The sequence below is a fragment of the Tamandua tetradactyla genome, chromosome 13, assembly GCF_023851605.1.
Source record: "Tamandua tetradactyla isolate mTamTet1 chromosome 13, mTamTet1.pri, whole genome shotgun sequence".
Lineage (NCBI taxonomy): Eukaryota > Metazoa > Chordata > Mammalia > Pilosa > Myrmecophagidae > Tamandua > Tamandua tetradactyla.
Window position 1 is genome coordinate 82,443,849 of NC_135339.1, and position 25,519 is coordinate 82,469,367.

Below are 25,519 nucleotides of genomic sequence, written 5' to 3' on the forward strand. Positions count from 1 at the left end.
AGGTGAGGAACTGAGGCTCAGAGGGTCAAGTCATCTCTCCTTGTCACAATCAGTAGGCACAGAGCACAATCCTTAAGCAGGTAGTTTGACTTTGGAGTCTGTGCCTCTCAGTAGTGATATCTAAGCTAATGTTTTTCAGTACATTCCCCTTAAATAACAAAAGGTTACAGAGAGCTTCCTGGAGGTTGGTTATCTTTTTTGATGAATTTTGTCATTTTTTTTTCTTGAAAAATTTATCTTTAGGTTATGAAAATTACTGGCATATTTCAAGTAATTTGCTATTTAGGAAAATTTAATTAATTTATTTTACCTAATTGTTTGTTTGTGTTTTTAAAGTGGATGATTTTAGAGTCGTTTCTCTCAAATTGCTACGGACACATTTCAAGAAATCTTTAGATGATCAGAAAGTAAGCAGAGTGGAATTCCTTCCAGTTCATTGGCATAGTTCATTGGGTGGGGATGCCACAGGTGTCGACAGGTTTGTGAATTTTGATACTTATTTCTCAAATTAGTCAAATGTAGATTCAAAGTTTAAACCCATAATTTGAAATAGTTTATTATGACATTAACTGATAAATTTCTTATTTTATTGAATACTTGCTCTGACAGATTAAATACAAAGTTCTTGTATGTGTGTGTATATTTTAAATTGTCCTGTTGTAAATATTTAAGATAATATATGAGAGTTAAACCAGCTTTAAAATACTGTTTTAATCTATGGTGGTTTAGAAGGGAGCTTTTAGGAAGTGAAGTTCACTGGAGAAAAAGCAGTAAAAGATAAGGTCTTATTTATAAGGTGATAATACACACAAGACAATTTATGAAGAATAATACTTGTTTTTGGTAGAATCTGTAAGGTAGAAATATGGTTGTTAAGTTTTATATAAATGATCTGGTGGTCAACTCTTATACTGTAATTAAGGTTTATTGAATGACCTGTTTGTCACTACAACAGGTGAGATCAATTGAAAATTTAAAGATTTTAAAAATGAAACCACAGACTGTTATTTTGGTCCATTTAGATCAATTTTCTCAACTTTGGCACTGTTGACATTTTGGGCCAAATGATTATTTTATTGTGTGCTTGCTCTGATACATGATTAAATGCTGGCTGTTAAGTCTATACACTACTCTTTTTTCTATGTATGTGTTATGTTTATTTTTTAAAAACTTGTTCCTATTGTAAGTATTTAAGAGAAGCTCAGAAATTTAAGCCAGTACTAGTTTATTCTAGAATGGTTTAGACAGTGGGCTCTGTAGTCCTGTAGACTGTAGGATATTTAAAGCCACTCCCAGCCTCCCCTATCCAGTTGTTAACAATAGTGACATCCTTCTTCCCATTGTGACAAATATGTCTCCAGGTGTTGCCAGATGTCCCCTGGGAGGCAAAATTGTCCCAGCTGAGAACCAGGGACTTAGATGCTCTTGGCAGAACAGTTTGTTGTGCAAGAGTGTTTTGTGTATGGCAGACCATTTAGCATCTTTAGAATATACCCCCTGAATGCCAGTAGCACTTGTGAGACACTGACAGTTAAAAATGCCCCTACGTGGTTTTGAATGCTTCCACTTGAGAACCGTGGGTTTAGGTAATACTTATGTTCGAATCAGGAAGGGTTTTTATTCTCTAGTTGGTTTTTTTGCTCCTTTTTATATTTGCTATTGTCTTTTCTACCCGTGATTTTTATCAGGTATTGTAATTTGCAGTTATTTGAAGGAAAATGGAAGATTAATCTTTCTCCTTTAAAAATAAAATTAAAATCTTTTTAAAAATCATTTTTAAATGCCTTATTTTATATAATAAATAGATCTCTTCAGAGAATGCATAGTACATTTATAGTCACAAATAATGTTTGCTTTTTCTCAATTTATTTGCTAACAAAATCAGTTCATAATTAGTCTGCGGAATTTTTTAAGTGTATATTTTTGAGAATCAAAATCTAAACATTTCAAAAGTCAGATTTAGAATGGATACTAACTGAATATGCTTTTTTTTTGTTTTTAAACAGAAATATTAAGAAGATCACTTTACCAAGTATTGGTCGGTTCCGTCACTTTACCAATGAAACCTTGCTAGATGTTTTATTTTACAATAGCCCCACCTACTGTCAGACAATTGTGGAAAAAGTGGGAATGGAGATAAACCGTTTACATGCACTCTTTATGAGTAGGAACCCAGATTTCAAAGGAAGGGTCTCTGTTGCTGGTCACAGTTTAGGTAAAACTATCAGATATGTACTTGAAACATAATTTTTCTTGAGCCATCACTGTTTTCAGTGTAGGTAACATTACTAGCATAAGATTTAAAATTTAGATATTATGTTTCTAAAGGGTAGAAGTTAATGCTTTGTGTTCAGATTCTGACTTTGTTATTCATTCTAATATCGCCTAAGAATGTTTTATGTTTTAACTTACTATTGTGTTTGGTGAAGCACAAGTACTGATTATTGAATCTTAACATCTATTTTTTTGTGTGACTTCTGCCTATGAACTTTGAAAATTGATGTAGGAGAATTTAGTGTTATAAAAGCATTTTGGTACAGCACTAAGCAAATTGCTTCTTTTTCATATGTTCTTTTTTTCCCCATAGGTTCTTTAATATTGTTTGACATACTGTCTAATCAAAAAGATTTGAATTTATCAAAGTCTCCTGCACCTCTTGCTGTTGCTAATGGAGTTATGAAGCAGCCACCTTTTCAAGAAAAGCAGGTATGTCTGCATGCCGCCTAATTAAAATTTAAATTTAGAATTGGAGCTGAATAGTTTCCTCATTCTGAACTTGTTTCCTGAATTATTTGTATATATTTAAATACCCTGAGCTTTAGGAATGTATTATCCAACTAGCTATATGAAATCATATAGCTAGTTGAATAATAGTTGTTTGACATTCTCATTTAACTTTTATTCTATATGGATTATAGGGAAAAAAATCTATATAGAATTTTATATGGATTATAGAAAAAAATGAGAGCAGTTTTTTAAAAAGAAATAGGAACCAGAGTGATATATCAAATTTGTATACTTTTCAGCATATTCAAGCTTTGGGCAGTAAAGTTCCTAAAATTATGGTTTGTGTGCAGAGCAGAGTTAAGATTTTTCTATACATCAGGAAAGATATTTTATGAGAATTTTTCTGAACTTTGTGATGTTCTTCCTATTTTTCTTTTTTAAGATGACTGAAGAGCCAAAGCTGACTTTGGATGAATCATTTGACCTTGACGTTGAAAATGAAGAGGTCCTAACTTTGCAAGAAACTTTGGAATCACTTAGCCTTTCTGAATATGTTAGCACTTTTGAGAAGGAAAAGATTGACATGGAGTCCTTGGTATTGATGATAGTTTGATTCATTTTTGTTTAAAATTGTTTTCCTTGTGTATAAGATTGAAAATTAAGAGTGATTTAGGCCTCTGGCTTGTGGTACCTTCTTGGACTCCAGCCGAGAGGTCCCACAGAGCTGGTGCACTCCCTCCTACTTGCAGTGGGGTGGGCAGAGGTCCTGGCCAGGCTATGATCAGTACTCTTTCTCTTTTATGTTCCTTCCCTTTGGGCCGGTGTGCTAGTACAGTTACTGAAGGAAACACTTGGTGAAAGATTTCAATCCTTGCATTACTTGCTGTATGTACAGGGCCTCCATCAAGCTAACTACGATGATGGAATGCCTCCATACCTTTTATAAGACTTGTATTGTCCATCACTTTTAGGATAGCAATGATTATCCAAGGTATGGCAAACAATTTCATGAGACAAATCCATTAGAAATGTTGAGATTGGATAATACATTAGAGGAGGCAATATATACGCTGGTCCCTGGACTACTTGCACAAGAACTTGAGCTTGCATCTGAATTTTGGAAGAAAAATAAGCCTCAAAAAAAATGTACAACATGATGCTTCAAAAGTAGGCAAACTTGGGTGTGCCACGGTGGCTCAGCAGGTAAGAATGCTTGCCTGCCAAGCCCGAGGACGCAGGCTCGATTCCCGGTGCCTGCCCATATAAAAAAAAAAAAAAGTAGGCAAACTTAAAGAAGATGAAGAAGGTGATGAAAACTAAGATGATAAAAAATTATCATAGAAATCACCACAAACCTGCTCTAGATCTTGATTGTTTACATAATAATGGAAAGTCAAAGGACAATATAATAATATAATAAAAAAAGGGTTTAATGAAGAAATTCATCCAAATATTCTACACATGTGACTGTGGGAACTATTAAAACCTTTCTGATTTAAAAACTAAACTTCCAGGTTCTTAGGATTTGGATATGTTGTGCATTAGTGAAATTGTGGAGAAAGATCATACTATGGAATTCATCTACTTGACAATATGACAACTAAGAGGCAAAAACTTTTGGTGTCTGAACTGCTCAGCTTCACAAGTCTGCTCTCAGGATGGTTGTTTATATTAGTAATATCCCATGGTATTGCAGTACTGACCAATAATTAATTTTGGTTAGACCAAGGAACCTAGATCCCATTGAAATGAATCTTGCATTATTTGTTTACTCAGTGACAGATTGCACAGTGAATGGTGTGTGTACTAGAGGAACACAGCTGGAATTTTAGCATGCATATAAGGCCATTGTCTCTTGTCAGTTGTATCTATGTTGTTTTTTTTAAAAAGCAAACCAAGTGCCATTCTGTTTTTTAAAACAAAACAGCAAAAGCAATGATTTAGGCACTTGTATATCAAAATGTGTTCCAGATAAATCAAATATTTAATTGTTAAAATATTATAAACACAGGTGAAAGTTTTTTTATAATCTGAGAAGCCTTTTCTAAGTATAATGCAAAGGTCCGAACTATAAGGTAAAAAGAAAAATGCATAGCGGAAGACCCCATGAACAATGAGCAATGATAAATTAGAGAAAATGTTTAGAACATACATTACAGACAAAGGACTTATTTCTTTAATATTCAAAGCTTCTATGAATAAGTTGTAAAAAGAAAATCAGCCCAATGGAAAAAGAAGCAAAGACTAAGAACAGATAGCTCACAGAAAAGAAAATAACAAATGGCTTATTAATTTGGGAAAACTCATAATAAGAGAAATGCACATTAAAAGTACAAAGAGATTTTTTTAACCTACCAGGTTGGAAAAATGGTATGCTTGATGATACACTGTGTGGCCAGGATGACGGGATGTAGGCAGTGTTGCGTGTATTGTAGGTGGGAGCATAAATTTTATGTGGAGACAGATTAGCAGTATCATAGCACTGCTGGGAATGCTTACAGAAATATTCATGAAGAATTATCTGTAAGGGTATTTGTAATAGCAAAGCCTAAGAACCACATCCAGTATCCACCAGTAGGGCACTAGTTAAGTCAGTTATGGTACATCCACATAAGGGAGTACCTGGCAGCTATTGAATAAATTATGTGTTAGAAATTCTAGGGTAAAATGATCTTTAAGATCCCTTGCATGAAGAAGGCAGAGCTTAGTACATGTAAACACACATAAAAGCGTATAGATGCTGTGCTTAAATAAGAGATCTCTGGAAGGAGAGCATATTGTCAGCAGTTGCTGCCGAAGGGAGAATTGAGTGAGACGAGTGGAGACTTCATTGTAAGCTTGACTATAACTTTTGAATTTTCTGCAACATGCATGTATTTTAAAAATTAATAGAATGATTCAGATGAAGAGGCCATAGATTCTACAGATTAATCTATGACTTAAAACCAAAAAAATTAGCTTTTTAATTGTCTGGATCTTAAACTGCTTTAGATGATGTAATTTCTTTTATAATTTTCTTATTCCAATTTTAGTTCCTTTATCATGCCTTTGAATGATTAATATGCTTCATTGTTTCCCTTTAAAGCTTATGTGTACAGTTGATGATCTGAAAGAAATGGGCATACCCCTTGGACCCAGAAAGAAGATAGCTAACTTTGTAAAACATAAAGCAGCCAAACAGGTAAAGTTCATCTCTGCCTTTGTAAAATAAAAGTCTTATTTTGAGACTAACACATTTATATTTTGGCAGTTTTTGTTAATTCCATAAAGGCCAGGTGAGCTAGTTTGCTCTTTATCTGGGGCACAGTAATGCAGTCAATGGAAGCCAGGACTTTGGAGTCAGTTAGAACTGGGTTGAAATCCCAGTAAAATTTTCTCAGGACTGAGAGTTCCTGGAATACAGGACTTTCAGTCTTAAACTGGCATTTCCTGATACAAAAACTGGGAAAGTCCTGGGCAAAATGGGATTAGTGGCCAATCACTCACAGTTCCCAATTCCCACAACAAATTCCCAGATTGACCACTTATTACTTGCATATACTTGAGCAATTTGTGTTACTTTTCTGATCCTTGGTTTCCTTCATTTCTAAAATGAAAGTGATAATTTCTTCCTCATAGGGTTGGAGTGAGGATGAAAAAATGCTTGTGAAGCAGTAAATGTCAGCCAGTTTCTTTCATCCCATTCCTTCTCACTATCTAAAGGGGTGAGGAAACACACATGCATCTCATTATTAAAGAATCAAAAAGCAAAAATTCTAGACAATACAAAACAAAATAGCAACAACAATAAACATTTAAAAATAAATAAAACAGCTGGGAAAAACTTATATAATTTAATTTTAATTTATTGTTTAAATTAATTTTATAGAGATTTCTAATTAGATAAGTTAATAATACTTAGGGTGGCATAACAACTATTTAATGTTGTTTTGTTGTGTTAATTGGTCTTTGATGATCCTTCCATGATTTGAACTTCTGTGGTTCTTTGATTGGTGCTACTTATTTGGGACTTAACATATGCCACTTCTTTTTATGTAATATGCTGTTTTTTTGTATTGAGTTTAAGAAATTGAGTCATTCAGCTTGTTTATTGAATATCTCTTATGGGTCAGGCACTGTGCTCAGTTCTTGGAATTTAGAGATGAACAAAGGCATACATAGGGGAGTGAAGTGACCCCAAATTATGACACCTCAGTCCTGTTGCAGAGGGCCATCTGCGTTGTCAGAGCCAGAAGGGGGGTGGCAGTTCTGCCCCAGGAGAGGGGGATTGGGGTTTTACTGTGTACTGGATCATAAAACTTCAGTTTGGAAAGTGCTCTTCATCTCGTTTGAGCTTCATAACAACCCTGTGAGGTCAGTCTGAGGTATTAATCTCCAGTGAGCACGTTGGTTAAACCTAGACAGGGACCTGAGTGTATAGTGCTCCTTTACATCAGGGTGGGTACTCTATGTGTGAGAACATGTTCTCCATGTATCTATCAGTGGAGCTCATGTCTGTGGTAAAAACATATATGCACAACCAAAAACCAGTAAGCTAGCTATGCTCTCAGGCCTACATCATGTCCTTGATTTTATCCTGTAACAAAAAGAAAAAAAGTAGAAAGTATAGTTTTTGAAAAATTTCCTGAAGGAACCCAGTTTATAGGCTGCAGTTGCTTGGATATATAAATTATGACATTACAAGAATGTTTTGAAAGGAGTAAAAATCCATAAAGTGACCTTATTTTTTAAATTCAAAAGTAATTGCCTCTGGATGAACCATGAAATTTTCTCAGCCAAGTTGCCAGTGCTCACTCTACGTTTTTCACAGATAGCAAAGTGGTGCCAGATCAATAGTAACATAATATGATGTATCCTGTTGACCTAACTGTAATTGGAATAATGGAACCCAAATTAACCAATTATTTTATAGGACATCAAGTATTTGTGGCCTATGCTTTTTCTTTCTTTTTTGTTTATAAACCATCTTAGTAATTTTTATTTGATATGGAAATGTTTAGTGTTGGGAATATTAACAGCCAAAAGTATGTGTATGTTGGTTCACTTAGTTTTAAATTACTGCTCGTGGCTGGGGAAATAAAACAACTAATGGCAATAGGAGAGTTTATGATCTCTTTAGACAGTTCTCTTAGCAATTAAGTTCTATGGCTTCTGAGTAAGAAGGTGAACTTAAACTGAAGAATATTTTCAATATTCATTTTGGATTTTAGATTTAATCCTGTGCTGCCTTCAAAGGACAGAGATAACCAAAGATGCAATTTGGTGATAGCTCAGTTTAAGGTGAACTTAAACTGAAGAATATTTTCAATATTCATTTTGGATTTTAGATTTAATCATATTATGTTTCACCAAATTGCATCTTTGGTTATCTCTTCAAATAGATAAACTTCAAAGGACAGAGATAACCAAAGATGCAATTTGGTGATAGCTCAGCTTCCAAAACGTTAATGGTGGAATGAGAGTTGTCTTTTTCCTACATTAACCTTTGAATTAAACTGTTGAACTTTTTTCCTGATTTCCTCGTGTTGGAAAATAATTAATAGATAAGACAGATTTGGGCTTTTGTTTGTTTTGTTTAGGAATTGATGAGAGCTATTTAAACAGACTTAATTATGGTTGTTTGCATCCTAAGGAAGGAAGGAATGAAACACGTGCTTGTAGGGAGCAGACAATTCTATCACAACAGTCATTCATATTTTCCTGATGTTGTTGCTGGATTCCGGGTGTGATTACAAAGCAATGTGAATGAATTTTATCTCATTACAGAAATATATATACCTTCTATATAGATGTTCCCCAAAGCTTATGTTAATTTATTTATGGAAATGCATGGGTTATAAGTGTTCAGTGCAGTAAGTTTTGACAGTTGTATATACCTATGTAGTAACCACCTGCAGAATAGACATTTTTGTCACTTAGTTCCCTCATGCTTCTTTTTGGTTAACTCCTCTCCCAGGTAACTGCTGTTCTGATTTCTATCACTACAGAATAGTTTTGCTTCCTCTAGAAGTTCATATAAATGGAATCAACAATATCTGGTTTCTTATACTCAAATATTGTTTTGGGGATTCAGCCAGTTGTGTCATTTGTGGTTCATTCGTTTTTATTTCTGAGTGATATTCCATTGTATGTATATAACATGTTGTATTTATCTGTAGTTCCCAAAATGCTTTTGATGAAGACTTGTCAGTGCTCCGTGTAGACATAATGTGTGTAAATGTTGAATGAAGTCTCTTCTGAGTTTCAAATCTTTGTAGAAAGCATGCAAATGACTTTCTAATGACTACAATTAGAGAATGCTTCTAAAATATCTGAAGTTGAGATCATAAAGGGGAAAGTTAACTTTTATTTTTATTGTTTTTTAATTATGTATAGAATTACAGTATTATATTATTATATACAGAATAATATAAAACTGTAATGATAACCAATACTTAGATTTATTTGTAGCTGTTTTGCTATATTTCCTTCTTAACCTTTTTTTCCTGAAAGATTTTTAAAAAATTATAGTTGTTATGGTACTTTTTACCTACAATATTTAGTGTGCATCTCTAGAAGGGACATTTCTCTAATGACTACAGTGTCATTGTCACATCTATCAAATTATTAACTGTTCCTACATGTTGAGATAGTATGTTTTGTAGTAATAGCAGATAACTGAACTTTTCCATAAGGTTATGTGCTGAATTTTGATAATTCACAGGAACAGAGAAAAGCAGCATCAGAAAAGAAGGCAGCAGTGGCCGCTTTGACAAAAGGGCAAGAAGAAACTACTCAGAAAGCTAAAGAAATGGCTTCTCTCTCTTCAGAGTCTAATGAGTCAAAGAGGAAACTTCCAGTTGGTGCTTATGTTTCTTCTGTGAATGTTGATTACGAGTCTTTTGAAGTTGGCACAGGACAGGCAAGTTTACATACTGACTAGGGCTGTGCATTTTATGTAAGAATCATGTATTTGGGTTGGCTGCAAGGCATTCCTCTTTTAAATTTTTAAAACATTTATTCTGCATTTATTTAGTTGGGGTAATTTCTCTTAATAAAAGAGAAGTTTTCTCTTAATAAAATTTATATGCTTCTTTTGCAATGTTCCAAATAAGGGATTGAATATATCATTTAACTGTAGAAATTATCTTTATTTCAATTTTTCCACCCCTCATAATTTTACAGCATTAGTTTCTCATAGCCACTAACAACAATAGTGGCTACAGTTAAAAATTGTGTTCAAAATATATTTAAATTTTTGCAAGAGAAATTTGCTGCATTTATGTAATGTATATTTTTTAGTACTCAAAATACTTCCCTTGGGGAAAATGTTCCTATAAAATTTGACCAAGCATTGATAATGCTGCACTTAATATAGTGTAACATACTTTTACCTTAATGGTTTGAAAGTTTCAAAATCTTTGTAGACAGTTACTTTCAGTATACTACGGATCCATCACCACAGTCAAGTGCATTGGTGTTTAAAGAAGGCAGAAAATGAAAGTAGATGTTTGCTATAGCCTGCTCAAGTTTTTAAGCCGAATTAATTCTTGAGGATTGTGTTTTTTAAAATGTATGTCTCTTTGCAAAAACCAAAAAACCTTGAACAAACTTGAGCAAATAAAGGGTAAGTATTTCCTTACCTAACTGAAAGGTAAGAGGATAGTTGGGGATTCATGGAGCTAGAGGCTCCTTGCCACCAGGACACTCTTCTTTGCACTTTTCTGTGAGAGTGGCCTCCTCCGTGGAAGTGGAATGAAGGGTATTGTTGGCTTGGGGCTATCTCCTTATAGCTTTATGACCACAGAAGAAAATGTATCTACCCTGCTAGGTCCAGTTAAGAAAAAATCAAGGAGAAATTTTACTTGACCTGGTTTGTTTCACAAGTCCATTTTGTACCATGATTTGTGGCTTGGGGAACAAGGCACAAGTTGATTGACCCAACCCAGCTCATATGCCACCTTTCCATGGTGGGTGGACAGGTAGAATCTGTTTACAAAAGGGTTGTTTGGAATCCAAACAATAGCCACAATATTTATCATACGTTGCTAGAAAGCCAAGAAATACAGATTAGCAAAAGAAGATTAAAAGAAAAGAAATCCCCCAATCTCATCACCCAAAACTAACCGTCATTAACTGTTTGATCTAAAGTCTTCCAGACTTTTATTTCAGTATATATCTACATATATATATTTAACAAAAAAGGGAAAATACTATATATATATAAAATATATGTATTATTAGAGAAATTGTAGGTTTACAGATAAGTCATGCATAAAATGGAGGGAATAATATTTTATTAACCTGCTATTTTTGGTAGTTTGTGAATATATCCCTGTGTCAGTAATTGTACTTCGACAACATCATTTTTAATTCCTGCTGTGTTCTACATACGGAAAGATAATGATTTATCCTTTCATTTCTTTATTATCAGATATGTGGGCTATTTCCAGTTTTTCACTCCTTAAAATCATTCAGTGATGAATATTTGAATCTAATTTTCTGTGCACCTTCTTTATTATTTCTCTCAGTTAAATATGTAGAGATAGGCTAGCTAGACCAAAGGATGTACCCCTGAAATTTGTATAGAGTCTGCTCCTTGCCCCTGGCAGGCTGGTACTAATTTGCACTCCCACAGGCCTCTCTCCCTTCTCCCTGCAGTACTGGTATTATTATTCTCTTTTAAAAATACGTAGTATTCTCGTTTTCATAACTTTATTTTAGAGAATTTTATTTATTTATTTATTTATATTTTTATTGATAATTTTCACATACATATATTCCATACCATGTATATGGTATATAATCAGTGGCTCACAATATCATCACATAGTCGTGTATTCCTCATCATGATCATTTTTTAGAACATTTGCATCACTCCAGAAAAAGAAATAAAAAGAAAAAAGAAAAAACTTATACATACTATACTCCTTACCCTTCCCTCTCATTGACCACTAGTGTTTCCATCTACTCAGTTTATTTTAAACTTTGTCCCGCCTATTATTTATTTATTTTTTATCCATATTTTTTTTTACTCATGTCCATATCCTGATAAAAGCAGCAACAGACACAAGGTTTTCACAATCCCATGGTCATATTGTAAATAGTACATCTTTATGTAATCATCTTCAAGAATCAGGGCTACTGGAACACAGCTCAACAGTTTCAGGTACTTCCCTCCAGCCACTCCAATGCAACATAGACTGAAAAGGGATGTCTATAGAATACATAAGAATAACCTCCAGGATAACCTCTTGACTCTGAAGCCTCTCAGCCACTGAAACTTTATTTTGTCTTATTTCTCTCTTCCCCCTTTTGGCCAAGAAAGCTTTCTCAATCCCATTATGCTGGGTCCCAGCTTATCCTGGGACTCCTGTCCCACGGTGCCAGGGAGATTTACCTCCCTGGGAGTCATGTCCCACATAGCAGGGGAAGCTAGTGAGTTCGAACACCTGTTGAGTTGGTTTAAAGAGAGAGGCCACATCTGAGCAACAAAAGAGGTTCTCTGGGGGTGACTCCTAGGCCTAATTTTTAGTAGGCTTAGCCTATCTTTTGCAGGACTAAGTTTCATAGGGGTGAACCCCAAGATCGAGGGCTTGTCCTATTGATTTGGTTGTCCCCACTGCTTGTGAGAGTATCAGAAATATTCCAAATGGGGAAGTTGAATATTTCTTCCTTTTTCTCTAGTCCCCCAAGGGGACCTTGCAAATACTTCTTTTACTCACTGTGCAAATTACTCTGGGATGTATTGGGGCATCATGCTAACCTAGACAAGCCAACAAGATCTCACGCCCTATTCAAGGTTCTATGTACTTATGGTGTTCAACTAAACTGACCATACAAATTAAATTAGGAAATGCACTATCCAAAATATAAATTTTGCACCAATTAACATCTCTCCCTTTGGTCTCACATAGAAGTTGAAGTTTTAAAATATGGACAGTATCATCCTTTACCTTATATTCTGATTTACCTTTCTCCTATCCAGATCAGCTTCATTCATATCTCTATTTGAAGTTTGATTCCTTTTTCAACTTTTTAAATAGTTCCTATATGTCGTAGTGCTGACTTTAATAGCTTCAGTGCTCTAACTCTCTCAGATGTCACATAAATACCTGAAATTTCTGGGAATGACCAGGTTATAAACAAACAGCTCAGTATCTCAGAATTTAGAATTAACAGTTACAACTCCTGAATATATATGACTGCTGTAAGAGCTTACAATCTAGGACCCTTTATGATAGACCCCAACCTCATAACCCATTCTTGACTTCTATTCACTGAGTTTTTATATTATAGCTAGTCCGTATGATTGAGTCATGATAATATTTGTCTTTTTGTTGCTGACATTTCATTCAACATACAGTCCTTAAGATTCATACATCTAGTTGCATGCATCACAATTTCATTCCTTCTTGTGGCTGCTCAGTAGTCCGTTGTATATGTACACCACAGTTCCCCCTTCCATTCCTCAGTCATTGTACCCTTAGGCCACATCCATCCTTTGTGGATCAAGAACACTGCTGCCAGGGTATTGAAAATAGATGGTAATTCATATTTTAAAACTTCAACTTATGTATGAAACTAAAGCAAAAAATGTTTATTTGGTACAAAATTTATATTTTGACTAATGCATTTCCTAATATAACTTATATGGACAGTTTAATTGAACACCATAAGTATATGGAACCTTGAGTAGGGCATGAGATTTTGTAGGTTTGTCCAGAGTGATTTGAACAGTGAATAAAAAAGTATTGGCTAAGTGCCCTTGGAGGAATGGTGAGAAAGGGGGAAAATTCAGCTTCCCCGTTTGAAGAAGGCCTGATATTCTCTCAAGCAGTGAGGACAACAAAATCAATAGGCTGAACTGTCAATCTTGGGATTTGTTCATATGAAACTTATTCCTACAAAGGATAGGCTAAGCCTACTAAAAATTAGGCCTAAGAGTCACCCCCCCAGAGAACCTCTTGTTGCTCAGATGTGGCCTATCTCTCAGCCAAAATGGCAAGCACACTCACTGCCCTCCCCCTCTCTACGCGGGACATGACTCCCAGGGGTATAAACCTCCCTGGCATCGTGGGACAGAAATCCTAGAATGAGCTAGCACTCAGCATCAAGGAATTGAGAAAACCTTGACTGAAAGGGGGAAGAGAAAAATGAGACAAAATAGTGTCAGTGGCTGAGAGATTTTAAATAGAGTCAAGAGGTTATCCTGGAGGTTATTCTTACACATTATATAGATATCCCCTTTATAGTTTAAGGTGTGTTAGAGAGGCTAGAGGGAAGTGCCTGAAACTGTAGAGCTGTGTTCTAGCAGCCATGTTTCTTTAAGATGTTTATATAATGTAGCTTTCACAAAGTGACTGTGTGATTGTGAAAACTTTGTTCTGATGCTCCTTTTAAGTACGGTATGGACAGGTGAGTAAAAAATATGGATTAAAAATAATAATGGGAAAACAAATGTTAAAATAAATTGGGTAGAGAGAAATACTAGTGGTCAATGAGAGGGGGGTAAGGGTATGATATATATAAGTTTTTTCTTTATTCTTTTTATTTCTTTTTCTGGAGTGATGTAAATGTTCTAAAAAATGATCATGGTGATGAATATACAAGTATGTGATGATATTGTGAGCTATTGATTGCGCACCAGGTATGGAATGTTCATACGTTAAGGATGTCTGTGTTTGTATGTTGATTGGTTTTATTAATTAAAAAAAAATAGAGCGCTGCTGCCAGAAACACCAGTGTGCAAATGTCCATTCGTGTCCCCACACTCAGTTCCTCCAGCTGTATACTGAGCAATGGGGTTTCAGAATCATATGGCAACCCAATCCCTAGCCTCCTGTGGGACCACCACACTGCCCTCCAAGGGGCTGCACCTCTCAGTTTCCCTACCAACAGTGAATAGGTACATCTCTTTCTCTGTATTTTCTGTAGCACTTGTTTCTCTTTGTTCATTTTTAAAATTTTAGTCACACATCATACAATCCAACCTAAGTATATAAAAAAAGTCTTCACCACCATAATCTATATGAAGACACTTCCTTTTCTTCCACAAAGAATCCAGTCCCTCCCCCCCAACCCCCACCCCCCCACCTCTGCCTATTGACATTTATTTTTGGCATAATGCTTTTGTTACATTTAGTGGAAGCATATTACTATGTTACTGTTGACTGTAGACCCTAGTTGGCATGGACTGTATTTACCCCCATACAATCTATTTTCAATACCATACGATGTTGACATTCATTTGTTTACCTTCTTGCAGAAATGTTCTTTTATTTGTACATTTAATCACCATCATTGTCCACTCTAGGCATTCCTAAATTATACTATCTCAGTCATTATCCTCTATCTTTCCTTCTGGTTTCATATGTTCCCCTAGCCCTTCTCCCTCAATCATACTCACATTCAGCTTCCTTCAGTGTACTCATATTATGCTTATATTATTGTTCTACAATCAAGTAGCATAAGACATATATGTATTTTTGATGAGGGTTTTTAGATAATGAAAATTGAGGTTTTTTTACTTTATTTTTTTCTTTTGGGTACATGGGTTGAGAATTGAACCTGGGTGTCTGCATGGCAGGCAAGCATTGTACCACTGAACTACCCATATTTTTAGTATTCCATTTATATTTCTAATTAACCCCCCCTAGGGAAAATGCTGTCTTATTCTATTTATTTGAGTTTTGGAAAGTTTACATATTTTGGTATTTTCTTAGGTTTTTTAGCCTTTTTGTTTTCCTTTGGTGAAGTGCAGGTTTTACCTGTTTTTCTATTGGGTTTCTTTTTTCCTTACTGATATTTATAATTCTTTATATATTAAAGATATTAACCCCTTGTCATATATGTTGGAAATGTTTTTCCCGTTTGTAATTTTTAACATTTTCCTTTCTCTGGTGCTGGGAGAAAATGCATAATCCTGAGAACACCTCCTTTGTGATCCTCATTAAGAACTTCATCAATTTGCAAATATAAGGACAAACTTAGGGATGTGATGTCTAGACTTTGTTAGAAGGGGCAGTCAGTGTGGCAGAAAAAGCATTGGCTTTGGAATTAGAGGTCCTGGATCTAGTCCTTGTCCCACCATTCACTGGCTGTATATTCTTAGGTGAGTCAAACCATGTATCTAAGCTTTGCTGTCTTCCTCTGAGAAGTGGGCATGATGAATCTTGCCCTGCCTCCCTTTTACAGTGAACCTCTATTAAGCACATGGATTATGCCATTCACTGCACTTTACTCTCATGTTACTAAATAATGAAGATATTAAAATAATAATTTCATGTTACTAAAATAATGAATATATTCAAATAATAATTTCCAGAAAATTATTATTCAACTTACAAGTGGAAGTGCTTTGTAAACTATAGAGCGCTATGCTAATGTGGGTGTTTTTTCTAACTGGGAACTTTTCGGTGAGCTGAGAGGCTACATGCAAGCTACCCCAAAAGGGAGGTTCTTTAGGGACAGATAATTTTTCTAATGCACAGTAACTTGGCTTAAAAAGTGAGAATGGTAGTTATAATAGAGGAAATGCTCATTGAGTGTTTCATATATGTCAATGTATTTTGTGCTAAGCACTTCATGTGGATTAATTTATTTATTCTTCACCTACGCTATGAGTTTGGCATTGTTATGATACCCATTTTATAGATGAGGAAACTGAGGCCAAGGCAAGAAAGGTTAAGAAACTTACCCAAGTTCACACAGTAAGTAAAGGGTAGAGCCAGGATTCAGATCAGGCAATCTGATTATAGAGCCTACAGTTTTAACCACATTTATAACCATAATGAATAGAATACTTTCCATGTACTGTATAAATTATGCTATACAATAAGTAAAAGCATAGCAAGAGCATGCAATAGTCTATAAATTATCTTGCTTTAAAAAAGAGTTTTTTAGTCCTCTTCAGCTTGCAACAGCTGTCTATCACATTGATTATAAGCATCATAAGCTACCCCCTGAGGGCAGCGTCTGTGTTTGGTTGGTTTTAATTAATTAAGTACAGCTCCAGGAGCTTTAGAAACTTTCGAATTTGTATTATGTGACAATTGAATGTTCTTCTGTTGTTACTTGATTTTTTCTAGGTTTCTGTTGTTTATAATTCATTAGGCTTTGAACCAGAGATTTTCTTTGCCCTGGGATCTCCAATTGGTATGTTTCTCACTATAAGAGGAGTGGATAGGATAGATGAGAATTACAGACTTCCAACCTGTAAAGGATTCTTCAATATTTACCATCCGGTGAGTGAACTGAATTTGTTTTCTATTTTGAAGAAAATAAAGAACCTGCCATTTTTATTCCAGTGGATTCTCAGATTCTTACTTCTTTGCATTAATAGTGATCTTGATTTATGATTCATCTCTCTCTCCTAAGACTTCAGTTAGATACTTTCCAATAAAGTATTCTATTAGAAATCCTTTGTTGAAGGAAATAATTGTATTGCTTTGCTTACAAAGTGGTAATTTCATCCACAAATTTGAAAGTCTTCCCATAATTACCAGTATTTGAATAAAGTGTGAAAAATCAAAGTCTGTGGTTTGCCATTTATCCATTTTTTCTCACCCCAAAAGATATATAACTCAAAGCAACTTCTCATAAATTTACAATTCTTTATTTACAGCTTGATCCAGTGGCATACAGATTAGAACCTATGATTATTCCAGATTTGGACCTAAAAGCAGTTCTCATTCCACATCACAAGGGCAGAAAAAGACTTCATTTAGGTAAAAAGCAGATACTATGAAAATTTGTTTCCTTCCTGTCATTTTATATTCTCTAATGAATTATGAAATGAAAATTGTAGCACTAAGTCCTTTCTGACTGAATTAATATACAAAACTTTTTTACTAAGTATTTTGAGGTGCTATAAAGAAATTAGTTATTAATGAGTTTCCTGACAAGTTTACATTCCTATTGCTGGGATTATTAGGAAGGGGAAGGATGGTAATAAGGTGTTAAGATATATAATTAGATTTTGATAGGGTTTGGTTTTAACTTCTGGAATTGAGAAGAGAAGAAATATTTGTACTAATGACCACAACATGATCAAGAAATAAATTTGATATTGTCTAAGGCAAGTGAGCTGTTAATTCCTTGCTAACTCAACAGACTTTTCCTATTAATTCATTAAATGCAATGTGTCACTAATACTTCCAAATGGAGTTTAGGTTTCTCTTATGTCTGTTAATAATCTATATAACTTGTTCATAGGTTTAAAAGGTTAGGTGGAAGGGGATGGAAATGAGAAGAAAATGAGAAGGAAAAGTGATCATGCCCTCATATTTAAAAGTGGTTTTTTTGGGTTTTTTTTTTTTGCATCATGCTTTTTTTAAATTCTTGCAAAGTTAAAATGAGGAATTTGATAACTCAAAGATCTTGAATTCAAATATGATTTTATTAGGTAAAATTAGAAAAGTGGAGGGGTAAAGTCTCCTTCATTTCAAAATTAGAAGTTTAAATTGTGTTTGTGTCAGAATCTCAAATTCTCAAATTGTTTCCTCTACAGGTTAGGAGAAGTGATTTCTTAAAAATCTTGTAGACTCATTTTTCATATTTATAATAAAAAAGCACATGAAGGGCGCTGTGACGGTGGCTCAGTGACAAAATTCTCAGCTGCCATGCTGGAGACCTGGGTTCAATTTCCGGTGCCTGCCCATGTTAAAAAAAAGCACATGGATGTGCTTATGTTTTTAGGCTATTTGAATTTCTTTTTTGGAGAGAGAAGATATATGTTTTTTTTTTTTTTTTTTTTTACATGGGCAGGCACCGGGAATCGAACCCGGTTCTCTGACATGGGATATAAAAGTTTTGCTGGATTAGTTTTAAGATGTTGAGGTTTATTGGGTGAAAAATTTCATATATTTGAAATCTAAGACAGGATTCAGAGGTCTTAGCCTATCTGAAAAGAGTGTTAACTTCTGTTTTAATTTTTACGGTGTAGAATTTTATTCAGTAATTGATTAATTTGGGTGTCATCTTAATTTCTTTAGAATTGAAAGAAAGTCTCTCTCGTATGGGATCTGATTTGAAGCAGGGTTTTATTAGCTCTTTGAAAAGTGCTTGGCAGACATTAAATGAGTTTGCCCGTGCTCATACCTCTTCAACTCAGTTGCAAGAAGAATTGGAGAAGGTAGCCCATCAAATCAAAGAAGAAGAAGAAAAGCAAGTAGTTGAAGGTAAATTTGATATTTGAGGCATTTTCCAGTATAAATGTATTTTTGAACCTAACATTTGGAAATTATTTAATGATGCTTTTCTTTTTTAGGCTTTTTTTTTTTAATGTAGTAGCTCTTCCTGTAAAGGAAAATATATTATGATAAACTGTATTACTCCAAAATGCATGTCATCTTTTTTACCTTGGTAGTTTACTGAGCTTTTTACTCTGCAATTCCAAGATTTTGTCGGGGTGCATAAGACTAGAGTGAAATTTGAGTTGAGAACTAGGTTTATTTTTAGGCATTTTAGGGCACTCACTCTGAGTAGTTATCTTCCTGGTACTGTTATTTAACTGTGTCATTATAGACTTTACATGCAATGTCAGGCCATTGTGCCGTGATGTTTTTGACATTTTCAGATTCTAATTCTGTTTCCTTCTTTCTGCAATGCTCTCTCACCCCTTTTCTTCACAACTTCTGTCAGCTCGTTGGTTCTTTCTCTTCTCTCTCGGGTAACCAGCTCCTCTTCCCCTGGCTCTTTGAAGGAACGGAGAGTGAGCCTGGTAGCTCCCCAGCTTGCTACGTGTGTCAAGCAGTATACTCATTGAGCCCAGAAAGTCAGCTAAAGTCAAAGGATAATGATTAAGTGATTGACTTTGATGTTGAAATGGTTTAAATTCTAGCAGAAAAGATTGTTGAAAGTCCAGATTTTTCCAAGGATGAGGACTACTTAGGAAAGGTTGGAATGTTAAACGGAGGCCGCCGAATTGACTACGTTCTTCAAGAAAAGCCAATAGAGAGTTTTAATGAATATCTTTTCGCTCTTCAGAGTCATTTATGCTATTGGTAAGTATTCTCAACTTTGATTTGAATATAATTCTTCAAGTTTTAGTTTTTTATAGTTACTTTAAAAAAGAAAAGACTTTAATTTATTAGAACTTATCCTTTTTTATAACATTTATGTGGCCTTTAGTTGTCAGAGCATACAGCATTTTTACTGATTGGTTTGTTATTTATTATGGAATGCTGATTTGAATTCCCATATATTTAAAATCGCTATTTTTCTCCTTTGGTTTTTAGTTAACCACAAGATGGCAGTATGTCATCTGCTTTTGACCAAAGGCCTTAGGTACTTGCACACAGTTTTTGTATGCCTTTCACAGAATGAAAGTGGTAGGAACTTTAAATAGCCATCTTTTCATATCCCTTTGACACCAAGGAGAATTGCAGGATAACTGGAGCTCATCAGTATCTGTCCCATTTTTAAGAACAGCTCTAAGCTTACTTTATACTCATTTGCTCTTTTTAGGTAGGGTTGAAGTGAACAAAAGCTGCGTTTTCCACGTTTGTGCTTAAAGGTTAATTTCTACTCATAAGTAAATGTACTTTTCTTTTTGGTAGGGAATCTGAAGATACTGCCCTGTTATTACTTAAAGAAATTTATCGAACAATGAACATTAGTCCAGAACAGCCCCAGCATTGACTGGACTTCAATTTCACTGTGTGAGTTTATCTTTATGTGTAAATTCTGAATGTTTGCATTCTGAAGTCTTTTATATGGCGTTGATGTTGACTATTATTTTCTCTCTACTCTTTTTTCTGTTTTCTCTGATTTTTTTTTAATTCAATTTAGTGACATCAAAGAAGGGGATTGATTTGCAGTATACATTTCTGACTTGTTACACCATTCTTTTTTCTAATTCTTCCTAGACTTTAAATTTTTCTTTAAAATAAATTTCTAGAAATAACAGTTAGAAATTCCTTTGGCTGGAAAAAACAGAGCCCAACTCATATTACCTTTAAAAAAAATAGAGATTTATTTTTCTTATGTAACAGGAAGGGTTCATTTGTTAAATGATGCCAACACACATCCAAACTGATTGCATCTTTTCATCTGCATGTTGGTAATGGCTGCCTCATAGTTAAAGATGCTGCCCTAATTCCAGACATCATATCTACATTCAAGGCATGAATAAGTGGGCAAATGGCAGTATTAGTCATATCTCTCCTTTTTAATCAAGTCAGTAAGAGCATATATTGAAAAATTTGCTCATGCCTTATTAACTAGACCTTTGTCACAGGTTCCACATCTGACCACCTGCCTGCAAACTGAATGAAAGATTGGAAAAGTAATGTTTTAAGCATCTTAATTTTTGTAAAAAGGAAAAGAATAGAGGAGGAAATTAAATCTATGATGGATGAGCCAATGAACTATCTGCCACACTCTATATTCATAATTGCCCTAAAATACCTGGTATTTGTTTTCCTCATTAGATTGTACAATACTTTAAAATATAGGTAATGTATTTTTTTAAAAAGTAAGAAACTTTGATGCCTTTGAGAGAGTGGTATACAAAGTGCTGACCTCTGAATTACTGAAATAGTAATTCCTAGTATTTTCTGGTTTTCTAAGAATAAATGATAAGTGAAGGTCCCTTCACTCTCCATTCTCATATTGAAGAAGTAACCACTTTTAATACAGATTTTTTTCTGAGCGTATCCAAGTAAAAATGTATTTTAACATAAAAGGGATTTTATTGAATATATTATTCTACAACTTATGTTTTCAATCTCAAATAGCTTGCACAGTTTTCCATATTATTATGTGTAGGTCTTTTTCATTTTCTTTAATGGCTGCATAGTAACTCATTTTATGACTATTTCCCATTTTATTTAGCCAGTTTTCTGTTAATGGACACATAGATCATCTTCAGTGTTTTTTATATTACATATTAGGGAGTCTTAGTAGGGTGAAGAAGAGGACTAGGAAGCCATTTTTTAACCAGACTCTTAATATCATTTATCAGTATTCACTCATTTCTGATATTAAAATAAACTAAATTTAATGTCAAAAATTACCACAGTCCAGATTTTCAGTTACAAAATAGGCATTCAGTTGGTTGACAAATATTTGTTCAGCACTTAACTATGTGCCAGGCATGAGTTTTCACAGTGGGGATAAATGGTAAACAAGATTGCATTCTCACACTCAAGAAATTTACCTTCTACCGAGAAGAGATCTACAGAAAACCTGTATTCTAATACATAAGAATATTTAAAATATAAGTTCTTTGGAGAAGATAAAATGAAAAAATGTGGTAGACAGTGAATGGGGTTGCCTCTGGGGAAGGCCTTGCTTGAGTTGATGACATTTGAGTTGAAAAATGAATGATATAGAGGGAGGTGGATACTTGAGGATATAGGGGAAGAACATTCCAAGCAGAAGGAAGAGCAGCTGCACAGGTTATGAGATGGGACAGACATGTCTCATATGAGGAATGGACATCAGGCAAAGTATAGCCAGAGGTTAATACATGGAGAGCAGGATGAAAGTAGATGAGTCAGAGAAGTAGACAGGGCCTAATTATGAGGGATTTGGTAAGGCATTTGCATTTTAGTTCCAAGTGTCATGGAAACATTGGAGACTTTTAAGAAGAGGAATGACAAAATTTGTTTATGCTTGAGAAAGATTTATTTGGATATTGGGTGGAGAGTGGACTCTTGGAGGGGCAAGAACAGGGGTAGGGAGAATAGTTAAGAGGCTAGTGGTGACTTTGATGAGGAGTGTAGTTGTAGGGATGGTGAGCTGATTGAATTCATCCTCTCTGTGGAGGTAGAGTTTTTCAGGATTTACAGAGAACTTTTCTGTAGGGAGGTATGAGGGAAGGAGGTAGGATGATTTTAGGACTTTGGTGTGAGCAACTGGGTGGATGTTGGTGTCTTTTCCTAGGAGGGCTTGAGGACAGAGCAGATGTGTTTTGGGAGGTGGAGTTGGTAGAGAATCAGTAGTTCTGTTTTGTTAAGTTAATAGTTGATGATGTTGGTCTGAAGCTCCAAAGAAAATTTAGAGCTAAAGATAATAAATTAGAATCATCAGCATATACTTGCCATATAAAGCTGCAAATTTGATGATAACACTGAGAAAAAGGATATAGATGGAAAAAAAGTCTTGTGGAGAAGGAGGAGCCAGTGAAGTAGAAGAGAATGCAGGCACTTGTGATCTCATGGGGGGCAGAAGATTGCTTCTAGACATGGGGAAGAGTGGTCAACCATGCCAAAAGCTATTGAGAGGCCAAGTAAGAGGAGTAAGATCTGGCCATTGGCCTCAGGAAGATGTAGGTCATCATTCGTGGCCAGGGCTGTTTTAGTGTCATGGTAGGAGCAAAAGTGAGTTGAGAACTAAGCATCTGAGGAAAGAGCTTTTCTGTGAAGGGTGACATAAATAAGGCACTAGTTAGAGAGAAACATTTTATGGTGTTGCAATATATATATTTTTTTGCCAATAAGAGTCATCTATTATTGATAGAGAGGTAGATGATTTAATAAAGGGGGGGGGTAATTATAGGAAGAAATACTTGAAAAGGCAATGGGGGTGTGACCAGGGTAGGATGGAGGGCTTAGTCTTAGAAAAGGAGCAGGTTTCCATCCTTGCTTGTTTGTTCCAGGAGGAAAGCAAAGAGTATGGTATACATACAGATCAGGGGGGTGGTGGTGGTGGTGGTGGTGGTTCTAGTTTTCTAGCTGCCGAAATGCAATACACCAGAGACGGATTGGGTTTTCATAAAAGGGGATTTATTTTGTTAGTTCTTCAGAGGAAAGGCAGCTAACTTTCAACTGAGCTTCTTTCTTAAGTGGGAAGACACAGGGTGATCTCTGCTGGCCTTCTCTCCAGGCCTCTGGGTTCCATCAACTTTCCCTGGGGTGATTCCTTTCTGCATCTCCGAAGGCCTGGGCTGAGCTGCGAGTGCTGAGATGAGGTATGCTGAGCTGCTTGGGCTGTGCTACACTGAGCTCTCTCATTTAAGCACCAGCCAATTAAGTCAGACATCATCAATTGCAGCAGGCACACCTTCTAGCTGACTACAGATGTAATCAGCAACAGATGAGGTTCACGTACCATTTGCTCATGTCCACAGCAACAGAACTAGGTGCCTTCACCTGACCAAGTTAAGAACTGAAGCTGACTACCACAGGTGGGGTGTAAATTGATGGTGGTAAGAGCTGGGGTTCTCTGGCAACTTTGACTTTGAAGTGTGTAGTAAGGTTGTCAGTTGTGACCAATAGTAGAGGACTTGTTAGAGATTTGAGGAGAGAGATGCAGAATGATATTCATCTCAGAGTGTAGGAAAAGGGAATTTACAAGCAATCTGGAGGGATTGTTTTGCAGACATGAATGCCCATTTGATATTTTGGTCATAAACTTAAGGTCGGAATAGTTAACCCAGTTGCATGGCTTTTTCTCTGGCCATGCTTTGCTGCTTGAGAATGGTTCCAAGGAAGCAGATATTTGGGTTAGGGTTTTGCCAGTCAAGTAAGACAGGAAGAGAATACAAGGGAATTAAGGGGGGTGATAGAGAGTGAACAAAGCAAGAGGATCAGTGGCAGATTGAGAAAATTGGAAAATTGCAGGAGCAGGAGTGAGCCAACAGGATAGGAGGTTTTACTTGAAGAATGGAATGTTTGAACTACAGATTTGCAGAGGCAGCACAGGGCCTAACTGTGTGATGGTATCCAGCGTGGGTGATCTTTCGCTGAATTATGATTCTTTGCTAAATAAATACCTTCTCTGTGTACTTAAAAAGCAATTTAAAAAAAAAGTCATAAAACAATATTGCCTTATGGGTGGTGCACCGATGGCTCAGCAGACAGAATTCCACCTGCTGTGCCAGAGACCTGGGTTCAATGCCTGAAGCCTGCCCATGCAAAAAAAAAAAAAAGTAATAATAATAATACTGCCTTATGCAGAAAACTTAGAAAATATTTTGAAGAGCAAGAAACAGCAGAAATCATCCATAAATTTACCAACCAAAAATATTGACAGTTATTAAATCTTTCCATGTTTTTTGCTAAGTCTATATATTATTCATACTATTTTAATATTTTGTAACCTGTTGTTTTCCCACTTAAGAATATATTGTGTAATCTTCTCATATCAGTCTATAATGCATCTGTATGCATGTATTTACAATGTTCATTTTCATTTTTTCTGAATAGTTAAGCTTTTTTAAAGTGACAGAAGTGAAGACCTCCCTCTTATACTGCTTCCCCCACTTTCCCTTTCAGAAGCAATCCAAGTTCCAAGTTTTGTTTATTCTTCCAGACATGTGCTAACAGATATGTAGTTTTTTTCTTTTTAAAAGATATATTATAGAAAAATAGACATACTGTTTTTACCTTTGTCTTTTGAAGAGCGTTCCATATCCATCCATGTATCTGTTCACCCATGCATACATGCATGCATGTATCCATCCAATAGTTATTGAGTGCCTTACTAACTGCCAGGTACTATTCTAGGCACTGGGGTTCACAGCAGTGAACCTAACAAAGTCTACTCTCAAGGATCTTACTTCCTTTTGGGAATAGTTAATAGTTAATAAACAATTAAATAGTGTGCCAGTTGGTAATAAATGCAGGGAGGGAAAATAGAGCAGCAGGAGAAGGGGGAGAGGGAGTATATTTGAAATGGGAGCAGGTTGCTTTTGTATATAAGGTGATAGAGTGAGTGAGCTGAGTGGATATCTGGGGGTCAGAAGGTGGTGGCAGAGATTAATAGACAACAGAGCATAAGAGCTATCATTCTTTTTTTTTTTTTGTAAATAATTGGGTAATATTCCATTTTAAATGATTATGTAGTTTAACCAGTCCCCTACTGA

General features: G+C 35.3%; 1 protein-coding gene and 1 pseudogene across 5 annotated transcripts in view; both read left to right on the forward strand.

Annotated features, from left to right (window-relative positions):
• The window catches only part of SEC23IP (SEC23 interacting protein), a 54,091-nt gene that overhangs the window by 18,452 nt on the left and 10,120 nt on the right, over window positions 1–25,519 (forward strand). For 4 of the 5 annotated variants that reach the window (XR_013161779.1, XM_077126201.1, XM_077126200.1 and 1 more), the window contains exons 8-18: window positions 337–478; window positions 2,007–2,215; window positions 2,588–2,706; window positions 3,170–3,322; window positions 5,813–5,908; window positions 9,431–9,628; window positions 16,797–16,952; window positions 17,333–17,435; window positions 18,702–18,887; window positions 19,550–19,712; window positions 20,268–20,369. Coding sequence is in view for 4 of the 5 variants with exons in the window: in XM_077126201.1 (XP_076982316.1) it covers window positions 337–478; window positions 2,007–2,215; window positions 2,588–2,706; window positions 3,170–3,322; window positions 5,813–5,908; window positions 9,431–9,628; window positions 16,797–16,952; window positions 17,333–17,435; window positions 18,702–18,887; window positions 19,550–19,712; window positions 20,268–20,349 (1,607 nt within the window). In the remaining variant the exon portion in view is untranslated. The remainder of the gene's footprint in view (window positions 1–336; window positions 479–2,006; window positions 2,216–2,587; window positions 2,707–3,169; window positions 3,323–5,812; window positions 5,909–9,430; window positions 9,629–16,796; window positions 16,953–17,332; window positions 17,436–18,701; window positions 18,888–19,549; window positions 19,713–20,267; window positions 20,370–25,519) is intronic. The other variant, XM_077126203.1, reaches the window with a different exon arrangement.
• On the forward strand, window positions 3,706–4,450 carry LOC143654589 (polycomb group RING finger protein 5 pseudogene; annotated as a pseudogene).